General features: G+C 53.4%; 1 protein-coding gene across 1 annotated transcript in view; it reads right to left on the bottom strand.

Moving 5' to 3' along the window:
• Positions 1–17,140, bottom strand: part of SIM2 (SIM bHLH transcription factor 2) — a 40,646-nt gene extending 23,506 nt beyond the window's left edge. Inside the window, exons 1-3 of the mRNA XM_045540650.1 lie at positions 16,341–17,140; positions 7,277–7,359; positions 3,973–4,062 (exon numbers count right to left, since the gene is read on the bottom strand). Coding sequence (XP_045396606.1) covers positions 3,973–4,062; positions 7,277–7,359; positions 16,341–16,515 — 348 coding nt within the window. The 5' untranslated portion in view covers positions 16,516–17,140. The remainder of the gene's footprint in view (positions 1–3,972; positions 4,063–7,276; positions 7,360–16,340) is intronic.
• Between the last annotated feature and the right edge of the window lie 5,962 nt (positions 17,141–23,102).

Here is a 23,102-nt window from a genome sequence, read left to right as displayed (position 1 = left end):
TGATAAATACAGCACTAAATGGCTATATTCTGCGTGGAAGGGCAGAGTCACCGGCACTCCGAAAACGCACGTTACTCTGTTTGGGGGTTTTTGCTGAGTATGGTAAATTAAGCGTTTTAAAATAAGATGGTTTGGGTTTCAGGGTTCAAGTTATGTCAACAAACATAATACGCTGTCTTTTCTCTTCATCTCAAAAGTGAAAGGATTAGGTCTCGTCCCTCCCAGCACCACCATTGATATTTTTATGGTTGCTTCTGGCAGCAGTCTTGACTATGACATTTTTTAATGTGTCTAAAAGAGCTATTTCATACACATCTATATTTATTTGAATATGTATATTAGTTACCTAGATGCTACATAACATACGCAACTTTGGTGAGGAAATTTAACACAAAGATACTTTAAAATGTATATAGCAGCTATACAGGGCTTTGTTTTTTCTTCTTCAAATACAAGAAAAATAATTGCATTAACCAAAAAAAAAAAAAAAAGGAACTAAATCATTTAATAAATGTGCATGGAAAAAGATTACTTCCCCAACTCTATCTCATCCAAAAAGATTTCAATTTGCCTCTATGTTTTATGTGTGCGCATGTGTGTATGCATACACCCAGTGCAACTGTCAGGCCAGAAGCTCACCTGTTTCCCAGCACTTGGACCCTGGGCTGAGGAAACAACTTGCATTTCATGGATGTCTCTGTCATTTTTTTAGTGCCACAGCTGGACAGCAACGATCACATGTTTACTAGTTTAAAAGTGCAAATAAACTAATAAACTTTGCCATATGAAGTAGATTTCTTATCCTAACACATGTTTTAAAAGTTTAATAAAACGTTTTAAATGGAGATGGGCTTATAACACATAAAGAATCATTTTTACACCTTCAAATAGATAATTCAGATAGTTATTTAGAGGTGTAGACCAAAAACAAAACAAAAAATACTACTTTGCTATTAATTTTCACACAATTATGGCAGACCTTGGGGCTTATGTTCCTGGATGATCTTTTAACATAGAGTTTAGCCCTGAATTAACATGAAAGATGTCTTTATTTAGCGAGATAATGTCACTGAGAGTAATTGAAAGTTCTTAGAACACAGAAGAGCACATGTAAATATTAGCTATTACTACTATCATTATTCATCAGAAAACCTGTTTAAAAGGTTACTCTGACTACTGGGTAAAATTTTATTAACACTTTTGTCTCTTGTGATTTAAAAAATACTCAAGTCTATTTTAATAAAGTTTTGTGTTTCATATATTTGCCTGTTTACCAATAATAAAAATCATCTAAAAAGTGCAAGAAATTTAAAAAGAACAGTTGGGTATTTGACATCTTATCCAATACTTTGTTTTACTATTTAAGTAAAGAAGACAGAAAAAAATACACATTGTGATTCCACCTAGATTTCATTCTGTGAAGTTAATCATGAACAGGAGGCAGATTGGAGAGAAAAGTTTGTTGCTGCTTATTTAAACAGTTCACCGTGGAACAACTCCCCAGACACTGGCCAAGGGCTCACGTCGGCATTAAAGTGTTTTTGTAGCTGCAGACTGATTCTAACACAGCCCTGCTGAGAAATCAGAAAAAGTCATTTGCTCTACACAGTTTGACTTATCTTTTAAAAATCTGTCACTTCTGCTGGGAACACAGAGACAAAAGGTATCTCTATGACTTTCTTGGAAAATGGTAGTGTACAACCCCTCTCCTCTTTCAAAATTATGATACGAAATTTTATTGCTACATTCTGGCCTAAAGGAAATATAATACTTTTACTTGTGATTCTGCCTAGATTTCCTTCTGTGGAGTTAATCATGAACAGGAGGCATATTTGTCATCTATCCAATATTTTGGTCGTTCTTAATTATTGTGTTCATAATCAATCAATTCTATTTTCCACATAAAAAGAGAAAACAGAGAAGCAGGAGGCTAGCTTGAGAAGCCTCACTGAATGAACTGGATTGTCTTGGGATGTGCACAGCACCTCAGGATGTGTCAGGACATTCCAAAGACCAAGCAGCCCATTAGAGGTCCTATTAAGGTGACCACCAAAGGATTCTACTGGAAGCAACTTTGTTCTAATGAAACTGTGGGTATGCCTTGCATTTGTGTAGCTCCCTATAGTTTATAAATCACATAAAATGGGCACTTTGATCTGTTTCTCACCATAATCTTGAAAAAGGGATAGAGCAGACATTATTTTATTATTTAAGTTATGATTCAAGGAGGTTAAGTGCCTGCCCTGTCAGACAATGAAAACTACATAACTGAATGTATTTCCCTTTTTGCTTTGACTGCTAGGGAGCTCAGAGTTAAATTTAGTATTTGATACCAGTGACTTTACCTGTTTTAAAAGATTTTTGAACAGGCATTTTAAAAGCATTTGAAATATTTTATTGTGTTTGTAACATTATTGTAAGACTATCAAAGGTTTTCTAAATTACAATTGAAAAAGGCAAGTAATCCAATCAAGGTCACTTGGCCACAGGTCAAGTCAGGAGTAGAAACCAGTTGGGATACATCTAAGGGGCCCTGAATAATAATTTTAAAAAGGGCAAGGTAAAAATTTAGAGAATAATAACTATGAAAAATGTAGAAATAGTAAATTTCATATTCTCAACAGTATTTCCCATTCTACAGGTACACTGATCATTAGTCATGTAGGTGCAAGAGCCAAGCCTTAGTAAACTGTGTCTGGGAGACCTGGTTTCATTAAGGAAGAGAAAAGAAACTTCCAAACAATTTAAGAATGCAATTCATTTTAAAGGGCTTTGCATAAGAAATACATAGGCACATAAACCCACTTGGACATGGATTGGAAGAGAAGGCTGTAAACAAATGGCAAGTTTAAAAAGAATGTATTGGCAGAAAAATAAAAAGAATATACCAGATGCAGGTTTCCAAATGTGGTATCTTGTTTTTCAATGAGAAAACTGAAGCCACATTAACTGGCATGTTTTATTGTGGCTTAACTACATTAGGAGATTGGTGCAATGCAGATTACTCCTGTGCCTTCCTGGAGTTTGCTGTATCCACAATTAATTCCAATGTGTCTTCAAATGTGATTAAAAATCACTGATAGTTCACAATGTAAAGAAACATTTAGTCCCTATAGGTATAAAAAGGTGACTTCCACCATCATGGTCCCCACTTAAGTCAGACATGTGAATGGGACTGATCAGTTAGACGCTCCCCATCTGGACCCGCCACAGGTCCAGACAGCAGCAAGATCCTCCACCAAACCCTTGGCTTGACAGGGATAGATAGAGCTGAGTCCACCTCTTTTCTCTAAGGGATGAATCCTTTCTTAGGAGATGATTCTACTTTTCCAGAAAAATTGGTAATATTTTAATGCTGTAAAGAACCAAGACCTTGCTGTGCAAAACAGTAGTAAACTGAGTTTTATGAGTTTCTATCACAAGCATATAAAATGCTTTGCTGAAACGACCACTGAACTGGAAAAACTCAGGAAAAATGACCCTGAATTCCATGTGAACACTCATAAATCTACCCCTCCCCTTTCTTTCTCACCACAGCACATTCTGCATGAAATCCATGCTCTACATCAGCTTACCTCTTGCTTCACAGCAATACAGCAATTCATAATACCACATGCAGACCAGCAAATGTGGACTGAAACATCTCCTTTTATGAAGAAGCTGTTTTCAGTGGCATCTAACATTACTACATCAGCAGATAGTTCAGGGAATGGGACAGAATCTCAGAACAAGACTGGCATGGTGAAGTAAGTTGCACTGGTCATGAACCCCAAAGGAAAAAGAAAGTAAAAAAGTAAAATGTAACATGGAGAAGAAAAGCCCCGCAGGACGTCCTAAGAAGAGGATTTTGCAATGTGGGATTACGTCTGTACACAAAAGCAGACGATTTATTTTCAAGTTGAGTAAGACTGTCAAGATCTGCTAATGCCTCATTTAATATTTTGGTCATACCTAAAATTAGGCAATACCTACCTGGGACAAGCCTAAATGCACAGAAGCGGTCTCGGATATGTACATGATTTTGCCATCAGATGCTACCACAAAAACAAATCCATCCAGAGTCTGTAAAAGAGAAAGTGTCAGGATGAGTTGATAGTTCCACATTCAAGTTAAATCTAACCATTGTACTGTCACTGGGATGGAGGAATGTATAAAATATTATCAATGCATACTTGGTAAATGCAAAACACAACAACAAAACAAAACAAAAAATGAGGCCCAGGGCCATAAGAAGGAATGTAGGTAACAACACACAAGATCTGCTTCCCATGCCAGCCTCTGAAATGCTTTTTAAAGCACTTTAAAAACAATCATATGTACACATCACAAAAATCATGCAAAACATTTTGAGAAGTCCTATAATGCTCAGTTTAAATGCAGTAGCTTTATTGTTTGGGGTTATTTTAGCACTTAGCACAAATCCGGAGTTCTATGGTACTTAGGGGAAAATCTACCACTATACAGACCATTTTATGTCATAATTGGCAGTCATTTGTACCACTAGGACATATGCTTTATTTGCCACAATTTTCTAGTTACCCCTAAGTACCATTTGAATAATAAATTCCAAACACTACCACTCCCCAGAAAATAAAACAAAATACCCGGTTATTTTACCAGACTATGTCTACAGAATTAATTATTTAGAATTTGCAAGAGATCAAATAACCTTTGCAAAATTCAAGGAGAAAAAGTATCAACTTCTGAAAAATTAAAACTATGCAAATGAAATTGTGATTTTTGCCTAAGTTGGCTAGCCCTCAAAAATAAAGTAAAATTATAAGAGGTAATTAAGACAAATAAAAATGTAATGATTATATTTATGTGTCAGGGATAAAAAGACTAAATTATTTTTGAAAAAGGAAACTGCATTTTATTTACTCATTCATATTTTAGATCCAGAACCAAAGAAAAGCAATAAAGTTGGTGAAAGACTCATACAACCCACAATGCTGCCCCCATAAAAAATATTCCAAATTAATTTCTGGCCACAAATTCTATTTTTATGGCCTGTAATTGAAACCAGATTACCTTTGGTTTTTCTAAGCCCCCCCCTTTGGAGGGGGGGCTAAAAAGAATGTAGTAGATGTGAAACTGGAAAGCCGTCCTTACATCCTGCCTTCTCGAATAGTTTGCTGCAAAAATTCTTTGCCGACTAAACTATCATTACCTTTCCCCATCACAAGGTTAAGATCAGCGTCTTCATCATAATAAGCCTTACTTTCAGGTTTCTAACTCCGCTGCAAAACTTTTTCCCAACAAAGCCTGCAGCGTTTCAAAAATACAAAATATACAGCAACTTCCAAAGCTGTAAACTTTGAGGCACATTTTGCATGCTTGCTCAACTCCAAAATCATTACTAAAGCGATACGATTAACGAAATAGCATCCCGCAACCAGCCGTATCTAGGATAATGAGTAAAAGAGCAAAAATTATTATAATTAAATTTTAAAAGTTGCCAGCAGTAGCTAAAAAAATATTCTTCACGGAAAATGTTGGGCATGCCTTCACAGCTTCAAATTATCTGATTCGCTTCCACGTATAACTGCAGAGACGCCCGTCCACACACCACTCCGGAATTAATTACGGAAATGTACCGTGGAGAAATGTGGGGGTGTTGGCTTTGCCCGCCAGGTTTTCACTGAAGTTCCCCGGCACTTAGTTGTCCCTGATGTTAGTGTCACTTACAATAACCGAGGCGCATGGAACGTGCGCGGAGCGGGCGCGAGCTGGAGGCGAACGCCCGAGGGCTGCGGGCGGCGCTGCCCGGGGTTCGCTTTTACAACAAGCTCCGGGTTTCCACTATTCCCTGGGCTCTGCTCTTTCCCCAGCACATGCATTTTTTAAAAATAAATCGCACCAGGGCATTCGAGGCAAAAGAGTTTTGAAAAGATCTGCTTTTTCGAAAAGCAGAGCTCGCGGCTGACTCGCTGACCCAAGTCACAGCGTCGGGCAGCCAACATTTTTTACCCTTTAAAGAAAACACTAAATAGGAGGAGGAAACGCAAAGTAGCGCTCTGTAGGCATTTTCCAATGGCAGAGACAAATGACAGGAGGGGGGGAATGAATCGAGTCGTTGATGAGGCTCTGTAAAGGGCATTTGAAAGAGCGGAATTTGTCCCCACCTCGCGCCAGCCGCCGACCTGGAAGTGGCGGGTTGTGCGCGGAGCTACCCGGCCCCAACCGCAAAGCCCGGCCGCCGCCCGGCGCCCAGACGCTGCCAGGGGAAGCCGAGGTCAGGAGCAGCGTAGCAGCTGCCCGGTGAATGGCTCCGGGCTGGGGTGCTCAGGAGCTGTGCACAAAACCATGCACGGACTCCAAGCCAGGCGACCTAGGAGGCTTGCTTATCGACGACCGCTCTTGAGCTGGACTAATGGGTTAACCTCGCTCCACCTCCTGCTGTGTGACCTCAGACATGTTACTTAACCTCTCTGTGCCTCAACCTCCTCTTCCGAAAAAAATGGAGTTAAAATAGTGGGTGGGAGGCTGGGCGAGGTTGCTCACACCTGTAATCCTAGCACTCGGGGAGGCTGAGGCGGGAGGATCGCTTGAGGTCAGGAGTTCGAAAACAGCCTGAGCAAGAGCGAGACCCCCGTCTCTACAAAAAAAAAATAGAAAAATTAGCTGTGGTTGGTGGTGGGAGCTTGTAGTCCCAGCTACTGGGGAGGCTGAGGCAGGAGGATCGCTTGAGCCCAGGAATTTGAGGTTGCAGTGAGCTATGATGACACCACGGTACTTTAGCCTGGGTGACAGGGAGACTCCTCAAAATTAAAAAAAAAAAATAGTGGGTGGGGAAGTGAGATGATACAATTAGATTTTGAACAGAATTTGGACTGTAATAAACTCTCAACAAGTGCCAATTGTTAATATTCCATTATTGATGCTGTCTCTCCGTCATGGATACCCCTGCAAACACACAACTGCCGAGCGCTTTAGAGCTGCAGCGCTCTGCTCAGGGGTCCCGATCACTCCTTCTCCGGCTCTAGCGCCTGGCCCAGCGTCTGGCACAGAGCGAGCGCTTCGCTGAGCGAAGTAAGGTCAGAAAGGACTTAACCACGCCCAGAGGCGCCGTCGGCCTAGGTCTCCGGAAGGCTAGAGAGTCCTGGGGCATTGCGGGGGAAATGCAGGGTGGCCCGAGGCTGCACCCGACGTGCTAAGCGTCCACACGTGGGTCCTGTCTCTCCGGGGAACACCCCCTACCCCGGGCGACTTCTGCAGCGTGGGAGCAGCCTAAGGATCTGCCCAGCACGCCTCCCCTCGCCCCACGCGGGTCTACCTGCAGCAAGTGCGATCCCAGCTCCTTGGCAACGCTGTCCAGGGGCCCGGCGCGGCTCGGCTGTCCCCACGCCTCTCCTAAACCTGGACGGTGGAATAAAGCAAACCAGTTAATGGGCAGTGCCCAGCCCGAGGCCGGGGTGCCAAGCAGGGCGCCCAGAACCTCCGTCCCCCGCCGCTCCCTGCCAGCGATTGCGGAGCGTCCCCCCACCGCCTCCCGGGCCCAACAGGCCGCCAGCTGATGCCGCAGCCAGCGCACCTTTGCCCTCGGCTGAAAACGGAAAGACCGGAGGAGAAATTCCCGCCGAGGCGGCCCGTCCAAGCGTCCCTGCGCGCGCTGAGCCTGCCAGGCCCACTGCTCCCGCGGGTCGCCCACGTGCTCATGGCCCTGAAATTGCCATTTTATTTGAAATGCCACAAAGTAATCTAATCTGCTTTGAAATCGCCATCCTCGTAGCCAAACGGGGATATCGCTTTGACCCGTAAATATTCCCCCAAGGACCCCCCTCCTCCCTCCTTTCTTTCCCTGTGTCGCCGGCAACTCTTCATTTTCCCGAAGGCAGAGAGGCCCAGACGGACGACCCCGCCGTCCAAGACGCAGCTTTTCCCGCATAAAAATGACCCCCTCCTCCGCCCCACATCATCCCTTCGGACTCCTCAGCCTCCACAGGCCCCCAGGAGCGCCGTCCGCCTTCCATGCCGAGAGCTTCTGGTTTACCTGGAGGCTTCCCGCGGGCAGACTCTAAATCTGGAAGCGGTGGGGCTAGGGGTAACCCGCAGGTGTCTATGGGCACATAATCCGCGCTTCTTAACTGGGTCCCCCAAGGCCTGCGGCCCTTCCTCACCACCTCCCGGTAGCCACCAGTGTTGCAGAAGGCGCACCGGGGGAAAGAGGGCCCTGCCCGTGAGAGCTCCCTTCTCTCCGAGCCGTCCGCGCGGCTGCTGTGCCCGGAGACCCCGGCTTCCCTCTGCACATTCGGGAGGAAGCAGGAAAGCCGGGCGAACCTGCGGCGCTGAGCGCGGGCGGGGAAAACTCCCCCAGCTCCCCGGAATCTTTCCGCATTCCGCCGAGGGCCTGGCCTGCGGACCCTCCAGTTAGCGCTGCGGTCCCCGCCAAAGGTGGCAAAGGCCGGCAACCGCCATCTGGGCCCGCGCCCCAACCTTCCCCGCGGAGAGAACGGCTGCAGGCTCGCAGTCCACTTCCGCAGCGCCCAGCCCCGCCTGCGACCCTGCGGGACGAGCCGTGGGCGCCGCCGGCCCCGCCCGCGTGCGGAGCGCCAAACCACCCCGCAGAGCGGGACGTGCCGGGGCGAGGAACTGGCCAGCTGCGGCGATCCTGGGGCCGCAAAGCCCCTCCAAGCGGGCAGCCCCGAGTGGCTTCCTGGGGAGTCGCCGCGCAGTCACTCTAGGCACCTGGGTCTCCCCGCTGCCCCCAGGGAGTACCTGGGGCATCGCGGCTTCCGGAGGCCTCGACCTCGGGAGGCGCAAAACGCACCTCGGGGCCCAGGGCAGAAGCGTTGGAGAACTTTCCCCAGAAAGTGTTCAGCAACTAAAAAAGGGATGACCTTTAATTTCTCCTCCTGGGCTCTAGGAATAAGGGGCTTATCTTGGTATCCCCATAAGGAAGTGCCTAATTCACACATATCCCTGATCCCCCAAATATTATCGCAGCTCATTATTAATGCCCCCCCCGCAGCCTCCACCACGTGAGTGGAGGTGTCTCTTTAACCCCAAGAAATCACTCCAGCCCCACCGTGATCACAGCAGCGCACCGTTTGCTCTCACGTGCCGCCCGTTCTGCCGGGCACCCAGGCCGGGGTCCACCTGGCAGTGTTTACCCCCATTTAACCAGCAATGGAAATAATCAAAATTTAAAAGTCTAGGGGCTTGGGTGAAGTATTTCATAAGGACCCAGGAAATTTTTGATTTCCAAAAATGGACAAATGCTCCCTGGAAACTGTCCTCTTCCCTTCCCCCAGGTCCTTCCCTGAGTTTGGGCCATCCCTGGAGGGTAAACCCTCCCCTGCCACTGGCTGGGGAAAGTGAGCTTATCCTTCCAGCCTTGGCTGCTTGGAGGCAGTGGCTGATTGATTTGGGGGAAACCTGTGCCTTTGGGAAGGACCTCCAGACCAGACTCCCCTGCCAGGCTCTCCCAAAAGCCTTGTCGAAGGCCCTGGCTCTACATGCAAAAGTCACAATTTTCTGTGTAATTCAAATATCACATATTTCAAGAGAGCTTGTTCTCTTATATCATAATTTTTTTCTGTAATTTCCCAACACCTCCACTTTGCCAGCAGAGATTTAATGCAAATTCCGCTTTCCAAGGAGGTGGCTGAGAAAGTGCTGCTGTTCCCCCCAAGAGCCCCTGCCTCGAGGGTGCAGTGGTGCTGCCAGCTCTTCCATTAGAAACCAGTGTGGGTGAGGTCTGTTCACTCAGATCATAAAAATCTACTTTGCACTGAACACAGAAACTAAATAAAGGAAGGTTTGTAACGAAAAAAATTGTCTTGGTACTGCAAAGCGATACACACTCCCAAAAAAGTGAGTTGCTGGGCATGTGTCCCTTATCTGGACCTAACAAGGAGATTTATTTCAAAAATGATGGGTGGGCAGAGACTGGGCTAAGCTCCTCCGGCGTTGGCAGTCTTGGTGGTAGAAGCCCCCAGCACTGACTGCTCTTGCCAGGGCAGCCAGGGGTCCCAAGCCCGGCCTGTGATTTCTGATTTTGGGTGGGTTCCTCTGCACCCTGTGTGCCTTGCAGGACCCACAAGGGGGGGGTGAGCTACTGGAAGTCGGGGATGGTCAGGTTGCTGGGAGCCCCCAGGGAGAAACAGAGGCTAGGTAGGGGTGGGGGCAGGAGTTAAGCCCAATTTTGCCAGTCAGCCTCCCGGTACCTGGTTCCCCCTGGGCCTCCCAGCATGTGTGGATGTGTGCATGTTGTACCCATGCTCTGTCTCCCGTGCACTGTGAGTCTGAACTCCACCGGATCCTCCTACCACAGATGCTGACTAAGTGCGGTCCCTCCTCTCTAGGCTCTGGCCCTGGGGGTACCTCCAGGTGCAGGTTGCAGACCATACACAGGGGATGACACAAATAAGATGATTTGGGGTAGAAGGGGAGATGGCTGTGGCACTAGGAGGCTGGCCACCCCTCTCAGATGAGGGTATATTCTAGTTGAGACCTAAAGAATGTACCTAAGGAGGCAGTCAGCTTTGCTCCTTTCTCTGGATGGTCGCCCTCACCCACGCTCCAGCCCCGGAGCTGGGACCCGGACTTTGGTAGGAATACCTGGGTTAGTGCCATTCTCTCACTTCCCCTTGGGGCAACCTATAAGTATCTAAAAAACGGTGACAAAAAGACTTCACTGGGATCTTATGAAAATCTAATGGGGTTAATAACAGGGAGGCGCCTATCCCTGCCCCCACCCCCCTAGGAAAATTGGATCTGCGAGTGTGAAAATCCAGGACAGGCAGCTGCAGAGACCCATCCTGACACAGGGGTCTCGCCTCCTCCCGCCTCCTCCTCCCTCCTCCTCCTCCCCATCTTGCCCGGTCTCCAGGGTCTGACCTCCAGCACTGCCTCGACCTCTAACCTTTATTTCTCACCTCGAAAATGGGACTGCTGGGGGAGCCTGAGGCCTCAACGTTTGCCGCAGCTCCCCCCTCTCGCTGTCCCTCTCCTTCCCTGCCTCCAGCCTCCCCTCCCGGGATTATCATCCCCTCGTGGGGGTGGGGCTGGGGGAGGAGAAGGGGAGCGTCTCTGGGGACCGCTCCCTCGGGCCCTCGGAGCACACAAGGTCACACTTGCAGACTGCAAACCACTCCGAGTCCGGAAGGGTCCGTGTCGGGGGTTGGGGGAGGCGGGGGTGAGGAAGGCTGCGCCTCTCGGTCTGTCCTCACCCAAGCAGGTAGCGGGACTCCGGTCTAAAGTCACCCTGGTGGGCGTTTACAACCCGGAATCCAGAGGAGCACGACCACCGGCGGGGGCGGCAGGCTCCGGTGGCTCCCCAGGGGAGGGAGGCTGCCGAGAACCTGGGCGAGGCTGTAATGGGGGAGTTCGGGGCCAGGTCCCCTACTTACTGGTCTAAGGGAGCCCACAGCTTGCACCTCTAACAAGCTTTTCTCCACACCAGGACCCCAGTAAAAGCCCAGTAAATTGTCGCGATTCGGGGGGCTCCTCTGAGCACTTCAGTCCTCCGGCATCCAAACCCTCCCGTTCTCTCTCGGGTCCCTGAAAAGTCCTCCCCTTGAGCCTTTTTCCAAACCAACCGGCCGGTGTTCAGGGGGTAGGGATGCCCCAAGTAGGCCTCTCCCAGCCCGATGGCTTCCAGCCTGGCCGGGCGCGTGGCCGGGCTGGTGTCGTGCCTGCTCTGACAACTGCGGGAAGGCCCCCGCGCCCCAGCGCCGCCTGCCTAGACCTTGCGAGAGCTGCCCGGAGGAGAGGCCGCCGAGAGCTGCCCAGCGCCGCCCGGAGGCCCCTTTCGCGTCTGGAGCTCCCGGCTCGGGTCTTTCCTGCCCCCCCGGGGCTGAATCCTCAGCGCGCTCCCCTCGAAGTCCAAAGCCCTGTGTCCTGGGCGTCCCCTTCCCCACCTTCCTGAGCGTCAGCTTCCCGCGACCGCGAGCTTTCCCTCGCGACGCGGAGCTGCAGCCTCGCGGGCTTGGGGAGAGCGTTGTAAACATCCACATTGTTCTAAAACAAAGTCAATTTTTAAAACTCTATATTATTTCCGGGGGCGGTAGAGAAAGGTCTCAGAAATCTGACCCCATGTCGGTGTAGGGTTGAGTTTATCCTCGCCAAACCCTCCAAACCAAATCCTTTCGATTCCGGGAAACAATTCCTAGGACAGGGGGCAGCCGGGCTCCTCTTGGAGCGCACAAGTGTGTGGTGCCTGCAGCTCAATTCAAACCCAAAGGCATCGGCCATTGAAATAACTCAGGCCTTGAATCCCATGTCTTTGTGTGTGTGGACGACGTTTTCTTATGTAGCAACACCTTCCCCACACCTGTCTTGGGACTTTCAGGAGGGAGAGTCAGCTTCAGTTTCCAACCCCAGGACCTGAGGCCAGTCTCTCATGCCAGCTGTCAGTGTGCAAGGTCCCAGAGGAGACGCTACCCTTTGCCCCACTACCAGAGCATGAATCCAGGCTCCTTGAGAGGAGCAGAGCCCTTGAGGTTGGCGGTGGCATTGTTGCAGCTCTGAGTTGGGCGGCTGGACCCCCAGTGCCATCCCTCAGATGGGCAGAAACTATCCTGTATTCTACCGCTTGTGGTCCTGGAGCAGCTATGGCAAGGAGAAACCAGAACTCATCTACCAGGGAGCTTCTGCGGTTTCCAAAGCGTCCCCTCTCTGGAAGGGAGAGCCACACACCAAGAGGAGGGCAGGCTGCCCATTGGCCCCAGCGCTGTCCCAATCCCTAAAACTCACTGAATTTTCAATTTAGAGCCCAAGTTCTGAAGCCAGCCTTCCTCTCCTGTCCTCTTCCTTGACCCATCTACCTACCTGCCACTTCTTAGCTCACTGTTGAAGGGGAGAAAAGTTAGGGATGCAGAAAGCAGGGGATCTTCAGACTCTGGGCAGGGGGCAGGCAGCCAGCCCTCCCGCCCCCCAAGTGAGGCCCAGGAAACACCGGGAGTTCACAGGAAGGAGGAAGTGAAGTAAGAACAGCACTTAGATTTCTAACTGCACAGCACAATTCTGCTTGTGCATCCTCACACTTTATCAGGGCAATCATGTTCAGGTGCCACCCTTTGCTAATGGGCCCATTTTACAGAAAAGAAAACCAAGGCCTAAAGATGCAGCATGACAATAGAGCTTCAAAACCTGGCTGTACAAATTGAAAGTATCCTGATCCCTCGAACTGGCCACCAGGTCGGGGTGTTTACCCTGGTACTGGTCGCCTCCCTCTGCTCCACCTCTCTGAGCTCCTTTTTCTGCCTTTCCATCCAAGGAAATCCGAGGTAAAGAAGCGGAGGTTGGCAGCCTCAGTAGCACAGCGAGATAACAGGCCATCCACCGCCAGCCATGGCAGAGACTGGCCTGCTCTTGCCCTTGCTGTGGGACTTTGGAAAGGTCTGTGCCCTCTCTGGCCCGTTTCCCCAAGTATGAAGGGTTAGTCTAGTGATTTCTGTCATTTCTCAAGTCTATGCTATTCATTTTTTTGACTCCCAGCATCCCAAGTTGTTCTCTATTCTTCTTTACCTAGGAGTCCCACTTGCTCCAGGGCAAGACCACCCTTGGCAGATTGATACCTCTGGATATTTTTTCTATTTGCAGTCTTAAGCCCAGAGCAATCTGAAAGCTTGCTGCCCTGGACCACCCAGGCCCTGAAACCTCCCTAGAGCCACCACTATGATCCTAGCTCAGCCAGGCCCCATTCTGACCCGATGCCATATCCTTTCTTGCAGATCTGGGTTCCCTAAGAAGACGTCAAATCAAGATGCCACTTTGTTGCCCCCACCCTTCAGAGCTACCAGAGGAGTGACTAATTTGCACAAATGGACTCATTTTGCACAATGGAGGTCTTTCTAAATGTACCTTCTCTCTCTGTCCCAGGGTCCCAGCTTCACAACTCCTCTGTCCCAGACTGACTTGACAAAACGATGTTACTGCCCAGAGCTACAGGCCTGAGGCCCCTGAGAAGTCCCAAGGCTGCGAGTCCACCCTGCCAGGTCTGCCCCTACTCTGGACACTGCAGAAACCAGGAAGAAAGGGCCACTTCCCCATTCCCTTCCTGAGCAGACCCTGCAGGTTCAGGGTCATTTCCAAAACTCTAGGGCAAAACAGCTGCCTTCTGATCCCTTCCAGAGGACTTCCAGGGTTACCCCCTCCCCCAGGAGATACACAGGTGATCTCTCAACTGCCCCCCAAATGGCTCTGGTGCCAGTTTCTCAAGGCGGGACACCCAGCAGCCCCCCCCCCAGGGCTCAGAGCCCTCCCATCTGGGCCCAAATCTCTGGAGACTTGCTTCCCAGAGCTGGAACACACGGACTCACTGCACAGACCCAGTTTAAACATGGGCTGAGCAGTACGACCCCCACTTTTCAATGTTTAGCAGGCTCTCCTGGAAATCCCAACAACAAACGGCTTACAATTAGCCCCCTCTTCTCAGACCCCTCCTAACTAATTTCTGGTTTATTTGAAATCATTGGCAACACATTATTTAATGTTCTGATCGGTTCATAGAACGCGTTTTATTTCCAACGCGGGAGAGAAAGAGGAGGAGGACGGATGAGGAGGACAGGAAGCCTGCGCCCTGCCCGAGTTCCACACCTGCTTTGTAGCATGCGGTTAAGAAACGGCTCATCCCAGAAAACCAGTAACCACCACTCCTCCCCGGGTGGGACGGAGACTCAGCCCTTATATAATAAAACCTAATTCTAATTTGCACTGAAACTTCTGCCGGCCAAGAATCTTTCTTACTTCTCTGGCCTTGGGCAGACCAGTAGCAACCACTGGGGCCAAAGCTCCGAGCGGGAGGGGCCGGGGCGGGGGCGTCTTTGCGGATCCGAAAAGGAAAGGGGAGGAACGGGCTCCAGGCGGGCGGGTCAAGGGCTACGGCGCCTGGAGGTAGAGCGCCCGCGGCCGCGCGGCCCGGCTAGGAGGCTCCGGAGAGGCCCAACAGCCGCTTCCGGCCCCCTCGGCTCCCCAGTGCGCCGCGCTCGTCCGGCGCTCGGCTCCCCGGCCCGCTGGCTGCAAGACTAGAGGCCTCGCTTGCAGACCGGCCCTCCACGCTCCACCGGGAGGCGGTGAGAAGTGCAGCTCCACGCCGAGAGACGAGCGCAAATAACAGGCTTCCAGAGCAGCGAAAGCAAAAGGTCGAGCTTTCCGATTTCCAGCCGAGCGCCTAGCCCAGGACCGGGTTAATGGAGACGCCCCGCGGCCTAGGGACACCTGTCGCCTGCACTGCAGCGACCCTCCGGCGGCCTGTGGCTGGAGTTGTCTCCCTACCCCAGCGCTGGCTCCCGGGGCTCCAGAGGCCGGCACAGCCCGCATCAGGCCCCTGAGCAGCCCACCTCCCAGCAAAGTAGCAGAATCTCTCGGCCATGCGACCCTGGCCCGGGGCAGAGACACCGGAAGGCGCTCGGCTCAAAACCCCTAGGATGCCGAAAACGAACGCTATGGTCACCAGGCCTTCCCGCCAACTGCTGCTAAGAGGTGCCTGGCCGGGCGGCCACAGTACCCAGCGGCAACCAGCCTGTGCGGGCTGGGAGAACCCACCCAGTCCGCCACCATTCCCAACAATCCCGAGTCTCAGTGACCCTTGCCCAACCTGGCACTTTTTCTAAAAAGAACGGCTGCACTGAGGCCTGTGTGCCATTTTCGAACTAATCGCCCCTCTCTTCGCGCCGCATCTCAGCTCATCCCGTGGTCTCTCCTACCCTGGCCACGGGTGCCCCAGGTCCAAGGGAGGCTGGCGAAAAGGCCGCGGGAGAGACCCAAGTCTGAGGCTCCGGCTCCCCAAAAGTGCTCGCTTGGTGGCTTTGGCCTGCAGTGCCTGGGCCTCTCCATGCACCCCACTGCTCCAGCGTATGGAACAGCCAGCGCCCTGCACCTCCTCCAGGAAGCGGGAGGGGGGAATGCAGGAAAAATAAAAGGAGAGTGGAAGAAAAGGAAGCGAAAAGAAAGAAAATAAAACCAGAATGGACAGGGAAAGAAAAAGGGAGAGAAAGAAAGAAAAGGAAAGAGAAAGAAAGAGAGGAGAAAACAAGAAAAGAAAAGAAGAGTAAAGAAAAGAAAAGAAAAAGAAAGAAAAAACCAGTATGGATTGGTGAAAGAAGGAAGGAAAGAAGAAAACAAGAAGAGACTGGATGCCTTCGTGCGCCTGCCTCTGGAACAATTCTTGGTTCGCTGCTGCCCAGCCCTGAGCCAGAAGGTGGTTTGGTCGCCTGGGCCACCACGGCCCTGGCCCTTTCTCCCAGTCGAGGCGGAAGCCGAAGCCCCCGGCGCGGCCTCCCCAAGACGCCCTAGCACCGGCCATGAGGCCCCTCTCGGGCCGCTCCGGCTTCCCGCTTGGGCCGGGGCCGCCGGGCTCCCCAACGTTCCCGGCCGCCCACCTGCGGCCTCACCTTCGGGGAAGACGGCGCGCATCTTCAGATAGCTCGTGGTCAGTCGGATGATGGACGCTTTGTCCAGCTGCGAAGTGATGGCCGATGGCAGCGGGAGCAGCTTGGCCAGCTCGTAAAACTCGCCATTTTCCTTCTCCCTCCTGGTCTTGGCCGCATTCTTGGACTTCTCCTTCATCGCGCCTCGGCTCCGGGCATATTAGACCCGGCAGTGCTCCTGGCCCGCGGAGCCCCGCTCGGGCGCGGCGGCGGGGATGGGGAAGGGAGCGCCGGGAGCCAGGTGAGTCCGGAGCGCCGGCCGCAGGCAGGTGCGCGGGGCCGGCCTGGGGCACCGAGATGCCTCTCCGCAGCCGCCAGCCCGTAGCTCGGCGCAACCCAGCGGCTCCGCCAGCTGCGGCTCGGGGCGCAGCCTTCTCCGGGCAGGACCGTCCCGCGGCAAGCGGAGCCCTGCTTCCTGCTCGCTCCTGCTCGCTCTTGCTTCCTCCCTCCTGTCTCTCCCGCCTCGGTTTTCCTTAGGGTGCTGGGGGTGGCCCGCGAGGAGGCGGCCGTGCTGTTCAGTCCTTAACCGAGTGTTTGCACCCGCTGCCGCGAGGCCCCTCCGGACTGGAGGGCGGCTTGGGCGGCGGCGGCCGCGGAGCCATGGGGCGGGAACCGAGCGGAGCGGAGCGGGGCGGAGGCGGCTGGGGCCCGGCCCGGGCCCGGGCGCGCTCTCCTGCCCTTCTTGGTCGCTCCCTGTACCTGGAGTCGCCGCGCCCGGAGCCGGCGATCTGTGGCGAGGCGCAGCAGCTCCGCGGTCCACGTGCGACGGGGCCGCGTTTGTTTATGGCGGACCCGCCTTCGGGCGGAGCACTGGGCCGCCCGCGCCGCGGAGGGGGGGCCGGCAGGGGGAGGGACCGCGGCGGGGGCGGGGGCGGCGAATCTCGCCTCCGACCCCGCCGCGGCCTTGGAGTCACAGGCGCGCCTCCGTGTCACTGCCTCCAGGGACTCTCCCGGGAGAGACTCGCGCGTTCCCGGGCTCGGGGAAGTCGCAGTGAGTGCACTCGGTGCGCCGCGGGTTCTCACTCCTTAGAGTTGGACGCTGGGGTGGGCGGCGGGGAGCAGCGAGGGAGGGAGTTGTGCCGAGGCCTCCCCTGTGGTTCCTGGGCAGGTCACCGGCGAGTGTGGCCAGGGAGGCGGCGCGCCCCGCAGGCCTAGTGCCCGGCCCGGGAGCACCTAGCCCTCCGAGCCTGCGCTGGCCCCAGCCCTCCTCCTCCTCACGTCGCAGGTCTGAGAGCCGGAAAGGGGGAGGCCAGGGACGCCCCCCGCCCCCTACACACTAGAAGAAAGCGGCGTGAGCGGCTCCGAAGTGACCCTTCTGCCCTTTCTCTCTTCGAAACACAGGGCGAAGGGAGATTGTCGCCGTCTCTGGAGGAGCCGGCGGCCGCGGGGTCTCAAGGGCCGGAGGGAGGGAAGCGGCTGGGGAGCCGAACCCCAGCGTGGCCTCTCCCAGGGCGGTAGCAGGAACAGGGCCCAACTGCCGAGGGCGGCCTAGCAGCTCGATCCGGCGAAGCCAGAATTTCGGGGAATCGCCGTTGGGCTGGCGCTTCCGAGCGAAGGTCTCCTAACCAGGGTCTCTGGGCAGGCGTTGGTGGAGACCATGGCGATGGGGCAGAGGCAGTTGGAGAAGGGAGGCGCAGTTGGAAACACGGCCACCGGCCACCCAGAGCTCTCCTTCTGGGCCACGTTGGATCTAAAGAGTTCTTTTGTGCCGCCTCCCTCCTCCCCTGTCCCGCTCTTGCACCCCAGATACTGGTATGGGGCCCAGTATCCTCCGTACACCCCCCGCAGTGTCGCTTGCAAAAACTTCCACTTCTTCCAGGACAGACGTCAGCTTCCTGGGAGCCCCCGGGTCAGGGACAGATGCAGAGGACGCAGGACAGTCCCTTTTGGGCGTCAAGATCTAGCGGGGACTCGGCCGGCCGTGTGCAGCAGGCTGTAAAGCTGTGGGTCTGTGGGCGCCTTACGTGGAGGTCAGCACCAGGTGGAAAGGACACCGGAGTCTGGGGTCGGGCGCAAGGATTTTGGTTCTTGGTGCCACTGCTCTCTCCCCTGGCCCGGGATGATGAGCCTGCTGCTCCGGAGACCTCCAGTCCGACAATAACCGTGTACTCCCTTCCCTCCCCGGTACCAGGAAGGCCCAGCTTTCGACAACCTTGCCTGTAGCGGGAGCATCTGACGTTTTTCAGGGACTCCTGTGAAGGTCAAAAGTTCTCAGGGGTTCAAGGCGGTGTAGGCTCCTTCCACGGGCTGGACAGTGTACGCAAGCCGGGCTCGGCCTCCGTCTGCCCCTAGCGCCCTGCCCAACCCACACAGTGGCCGAGGCGCGCAGGGCTGGTGCTCCAAAACCGCGAAGCGGCGAGAGCTGGGAGCACAGAGGAACCGCACTTTCCACTGGGGCTTCGGATCCAGGAGCGCTTTCCAGTTTCCAGCAGTGCGCACGGAGGGCGGTGCTCGAGAATGCGGGTATGCACTGCCCAAGCCCCGCGCGTCGGGCCCACTTCCGCGCCCAGAATCCAGCACCCGGCTGCGCTGACAGTTGTCGCCTCGGGGCCTCTGAGAGAAGGGGCACCAAGGCGGCAGGGGCCGCGGATCGGCCCCGCCGCAGCTTCCTCAGGCTAGCCCCCCTGAGTGCGCTCTGGCACCTCCCTGGCTTCGGGAGGATTTAACGCTGCTCTCACTCGCGGGATGTCCGACCCTCAATTATGGACCCCGGAGAATTCCTTCCCGGCTTGAAAGGGATTACTCAGATCGCAGAAACATGGCTAAGTGGAAGTGGGAGAGACCTGACAAGTAACAAGAACGGAAACTGTCCTCAGTCCAAATTTCCCGGATTTTACTGGAAAGCGCTCTTGTTTTCACAATGGCAGCCGGTGTTCACGCATCTGCAAAACAGGTTCGAATCGTGTGCTTTCAGAGGTAGCTTAACCGAATGTTTGAAGACCCGAGGGTATGTGGTGTGAGATACTTCCAGGCCCAAAGCCTGCCCAGCAGACGGCCAAGCGGGCGTTGTATACCCCCAGCCCCAAGCACGTTCTTGCACAACACGCGGGCTTTGAGCTTGAGGTACCCGACAGCGCCACCAAAAGTACCAAAAGTACTTGGGCGTGGATCTTAAGGTTTCCCAGGTGAGAAGGATAGTGATTGTCTAGGTGGAATAGTGAAGGAAGAATCCCTGCTCCTGACTGGGGCCGTCCCAGGGCTCTACCTACCAGAGGGAGAGCCTGAGGCCCTCAGAAAAAGACACTTAGGACGAATACCCACCGGCTTTATGTGGGACAGTTAGTAAGAAGTTAGAATCTCTGTTTAAACTGGAAAAGTACTGAATAAGTGCTAATTGGAGTGATCAGGAACATTAACGGTGACCGCAGGCTGGGACACCTGCTACGAGTCTCTCGCTCCTGGCGCGGGAAGAAATTCCTGGTCCGCGCACTGGGCCCAAAGCCAAACCCCTAGCTCAGAGTACACAGCCCAGCCCCGCGGGCCCCAGGGGAGAGTGGACAAACCTCCGAATCCGAGGCGTCATCCAGAAATAGCAGTTCACTTACTGGCCCAGAAGCCTGCAGAATCCGGAATGAAGAGAGATTGGGGACAGGAAGAGGGCGGGTGGAAAGAGGGGTCCGACACTTTGAGGTCGCACGCTTTGACGTGCCCCTTGCTTGCAGGGCGTCCCCACCCCTAGTCTGTCCTGCGCGCGTGCAAGCACGTCTCCGTGTACCCCACCCTCTTACAAATTTTCCATTAGGAAACTTATCTGGAAGAAATTCAGCCCCAAGAGGAAAGGGGTGGGCCGGGGGGGACCACCTCACATCTGCTTGGATTTTCCGCTTCAGATGCTGCGCAACTGTTTTTCCCCAGGCTGCGCGCCCGCGCCTACCTGAGATCCAGCCCCAGCGGAAACCAACTTTCACCTGAGATCAAGGGGAGAACCCATAGATGTTCCACCCGGGATGGGCTCCCGGAGAGGCTGCTGCCCTGGCAGCAGGAAATCAGAGACCTTGTCACTAAGGTGGGGGGACGGGAAGGGGAGGGATTTCGAACTCCTGCAGTGGGGTTTAAGGAGAACTTCAACCACCCGCACCATCAGAGACAACAGAAAATCCAGGACTACGGAGATTTATAATCCCTCGTTTACACTGGAAATTAGTACGACATGGTTTCTCCAAAAAACCGCGCTTGCGTTCAGCATCACATATATGACCATTGTATGGCTGGGAAGCTTTTTTGGTCTGAGCTCTCGGAAAGAGTACCTCGATTTTCACTCCTTTCCTTGTATAAGCTCCTTAGAGACCTCACCAACTTTCCTTGGGGTCATTGCTGCTCCCGTAAAGAACCAAAGGATAATTACAATATTTCTACTCATTGTTTTAAAATAATTACCGGTATCCAGAGCAAGTTTGTAATAATTTATTCCACAAGAGGTCAGGACATTCTGTCTGCTCCCTCGTTCCCAAGTAGTAGGGAGAAGTTTATTTCTCTTGTTTGTTTTAAATAAATTCTTCCACTGGAAGTTACTCCTTTGTAAAGTGTTTGCTTTTAGGTTGGTCAGTGTATCTGATTACATCCCTTAAGCCCGGGTAGATCCGCCTTCCTGCACTGGGTCCAGGACCCCACTGCCCCAGAGCCTCTGGCCCTCAGCCTGGGGGGACCAGGTTGCAGGTCTGTCTCCCCCAGGAGAGGAGGGAGAAGGAAGGAGGAATCCCAGTGGCGTGGGTGACCTTGAAGCAACATCTCTGGTCCTTCTCCTTGGACTTGGTAGTCCAGGACCACTTTGGGTTCTGGGATTGGGGGCTCCAGAGAGCTGGCCAGGAAGTGTCCCCAATCGGACGATTTGAGTAGCCACTGCCTACTACTCCGCCTCTCTCAAGGCTATCCATTTAGGGGAGCAGAAAATGTCTCTGGTAATTACAATAAGTAGCAAAGTCCTCTAGGGAAGTCCATGGGGCAGGACGAAGCTGCCCTTGATTTGGGTAAATGTGGGGGTTTGGAGTGAGCCCTTTCCTCTGCATTTTCTTTCTCTGTCTCCCAAGCCTGTCCCCTCTTTCTCTCGGGCCTCTGAGAAGGTCCTGGCTGCTTCATGGTGCACCCTGACATCCAGTGACCTCTGGTGAGGCCAGGGATCCCTCTGGAGCACAGGCTACTACTAGAGCCAAGGAACAGCTGGGCCAGGGATTCTGGGCCCAAGGAGAGGGGAGCCGAGTGTCCTACACCGACTCCTGCAACCCGCGGTTAAGCATTTAGCTCTTGGCTCAGCTTAACGGAAATGTCGCCTAAAAATCCCCGGTAGGGGTGAGGCAGCCACTCTGCTCCCCAGAAAAGCCCTCATTTCTTTTAGAAACGATGCCCACGTCTTCCAGGGAGCCCCTGAGCTGGAGGAGTCTTAGTGTGGTGTGCACTGAAATTCCTCAGTGGTAACATCAATTACACACCGGCTTGAAATCTGAAAACCGATTAGTTCTTAGTGACCTCGCTGAAACAGCCCTTCAAAAACATCAACAACAACCAAAAAAAATCCCTTTTAAGAAACAAAGCAAAACCTATCCACCTGAGATAAATATTTCTGCATATCAAAGAAAACACGGACACTGTGGGCTTAATTTTTTTCTAGCACGTAATAATTGTAATAGCCAACCCTAAATCTAGAGCTGACCATAATATAGGGCTGTTATAGGAATTTAAAGACACAAACTCGTTTTGTTTAAATAATACTGGGGGTCTGTTTGCAAAGCAAAGCTAACCGTGGGGAATCTGCTCCCTAGTCTAAACAAATCTGTAGGACGAGGCAGGCTAATTCACTCGAGGTTTGAGCAGAGAAAGCACAAGAAGGCGGTGGCGGCGGCGGGCGGGCTGGTTGGCCCCCTCCATCCTGGCCTGGGCGCGCGCATCTGCCCCAACCCGGGCGTGGGCGTCTTCCTGCTTCGCGCGGATTTTTATTTTATTTTTCTTTTCTTTTAAAGGCCAGCGTGAAAGGTGTGTTTGCTGAGAGATGTGTGTCCACGAACATACTCATCCCTCCCGGGAGAAGGCGGCGAAGCCCACGGCCCAGGGCTGTTGTGGGTCAGAGGTTCCGCACCGAGAGGCGCGAAAGCCGGGCTTCAGATCCGAGCGGCGGCGGGGGCGGCGCCATGGGGGCCGCACGCCATCTGCCCCCGCACTGGGGCGATGGCCGAGCCCGATGGCCAGCCCTCCCCGCCCTAGGCCACACCTGGGTGTCGGGAGCTGCGGGCCACACTCAGGCACGCGGCCCGGGCGACGGAGGCTCAGGCTTCCCGGTCGCCGGAGTTCTCCTTAATTCCGCACCAGGTGCTCGGAACTCCCATCCCGGTGCTGGATGCCGGCTCAGAAAGGGATTATTCGCGGGTACAACGCTTGGGCGGCGGTGTCCTGCCATTTGCGCTCAAAAAAAGTTTGCGGACCGCCCGCATGGTCAGAAACGCAGCCCGGGCAGGGTGGCGGAAGGGGGCGCAGCGCGGCGGCCTGCGGGGCTCACGCACCGGGCAGGTGTTGTTCAATGCACCCACACGGGGTAGGGGGCTCGGTGCGCAGCGGGCGGGGGTCGTGCCGGGTGCCGGGGCGACTGTGCATGACGCTCACAGGCGTGCCGGCGGGTCTCCCGTTCTCCCTCCCGCCTGGGTCGCCTGGTTCCCGCTCCGCTGGTCCCGCATTCTTTCCACGCGGGAAGCAGGGAGCAGAGGGAGCTGGGGCCCATGTGGGGCGGGCGGGAGACGG

The sequence above is a fragment of the Lemur catta genome, chromosome 1 (assembly GCF_020740605.2).
Source record: "Lemur catta isolate mLemCat1 chromosome 1, mLemCat1.pri, whole genome shotgun sequence".
In the NCBI taxonomy this organism is placed as follows: domain Eukaryota; kingdom Metazoa; phylum Chordata; class Mammalia; order Primates; family Lemuridae; genus Lemur; species Lemur catta.
The sequence above is the reverse complement of the archived record's forward strand: the minus strand, read 5'-3'. Positions and strand labels throughout refer to the sequence as shown.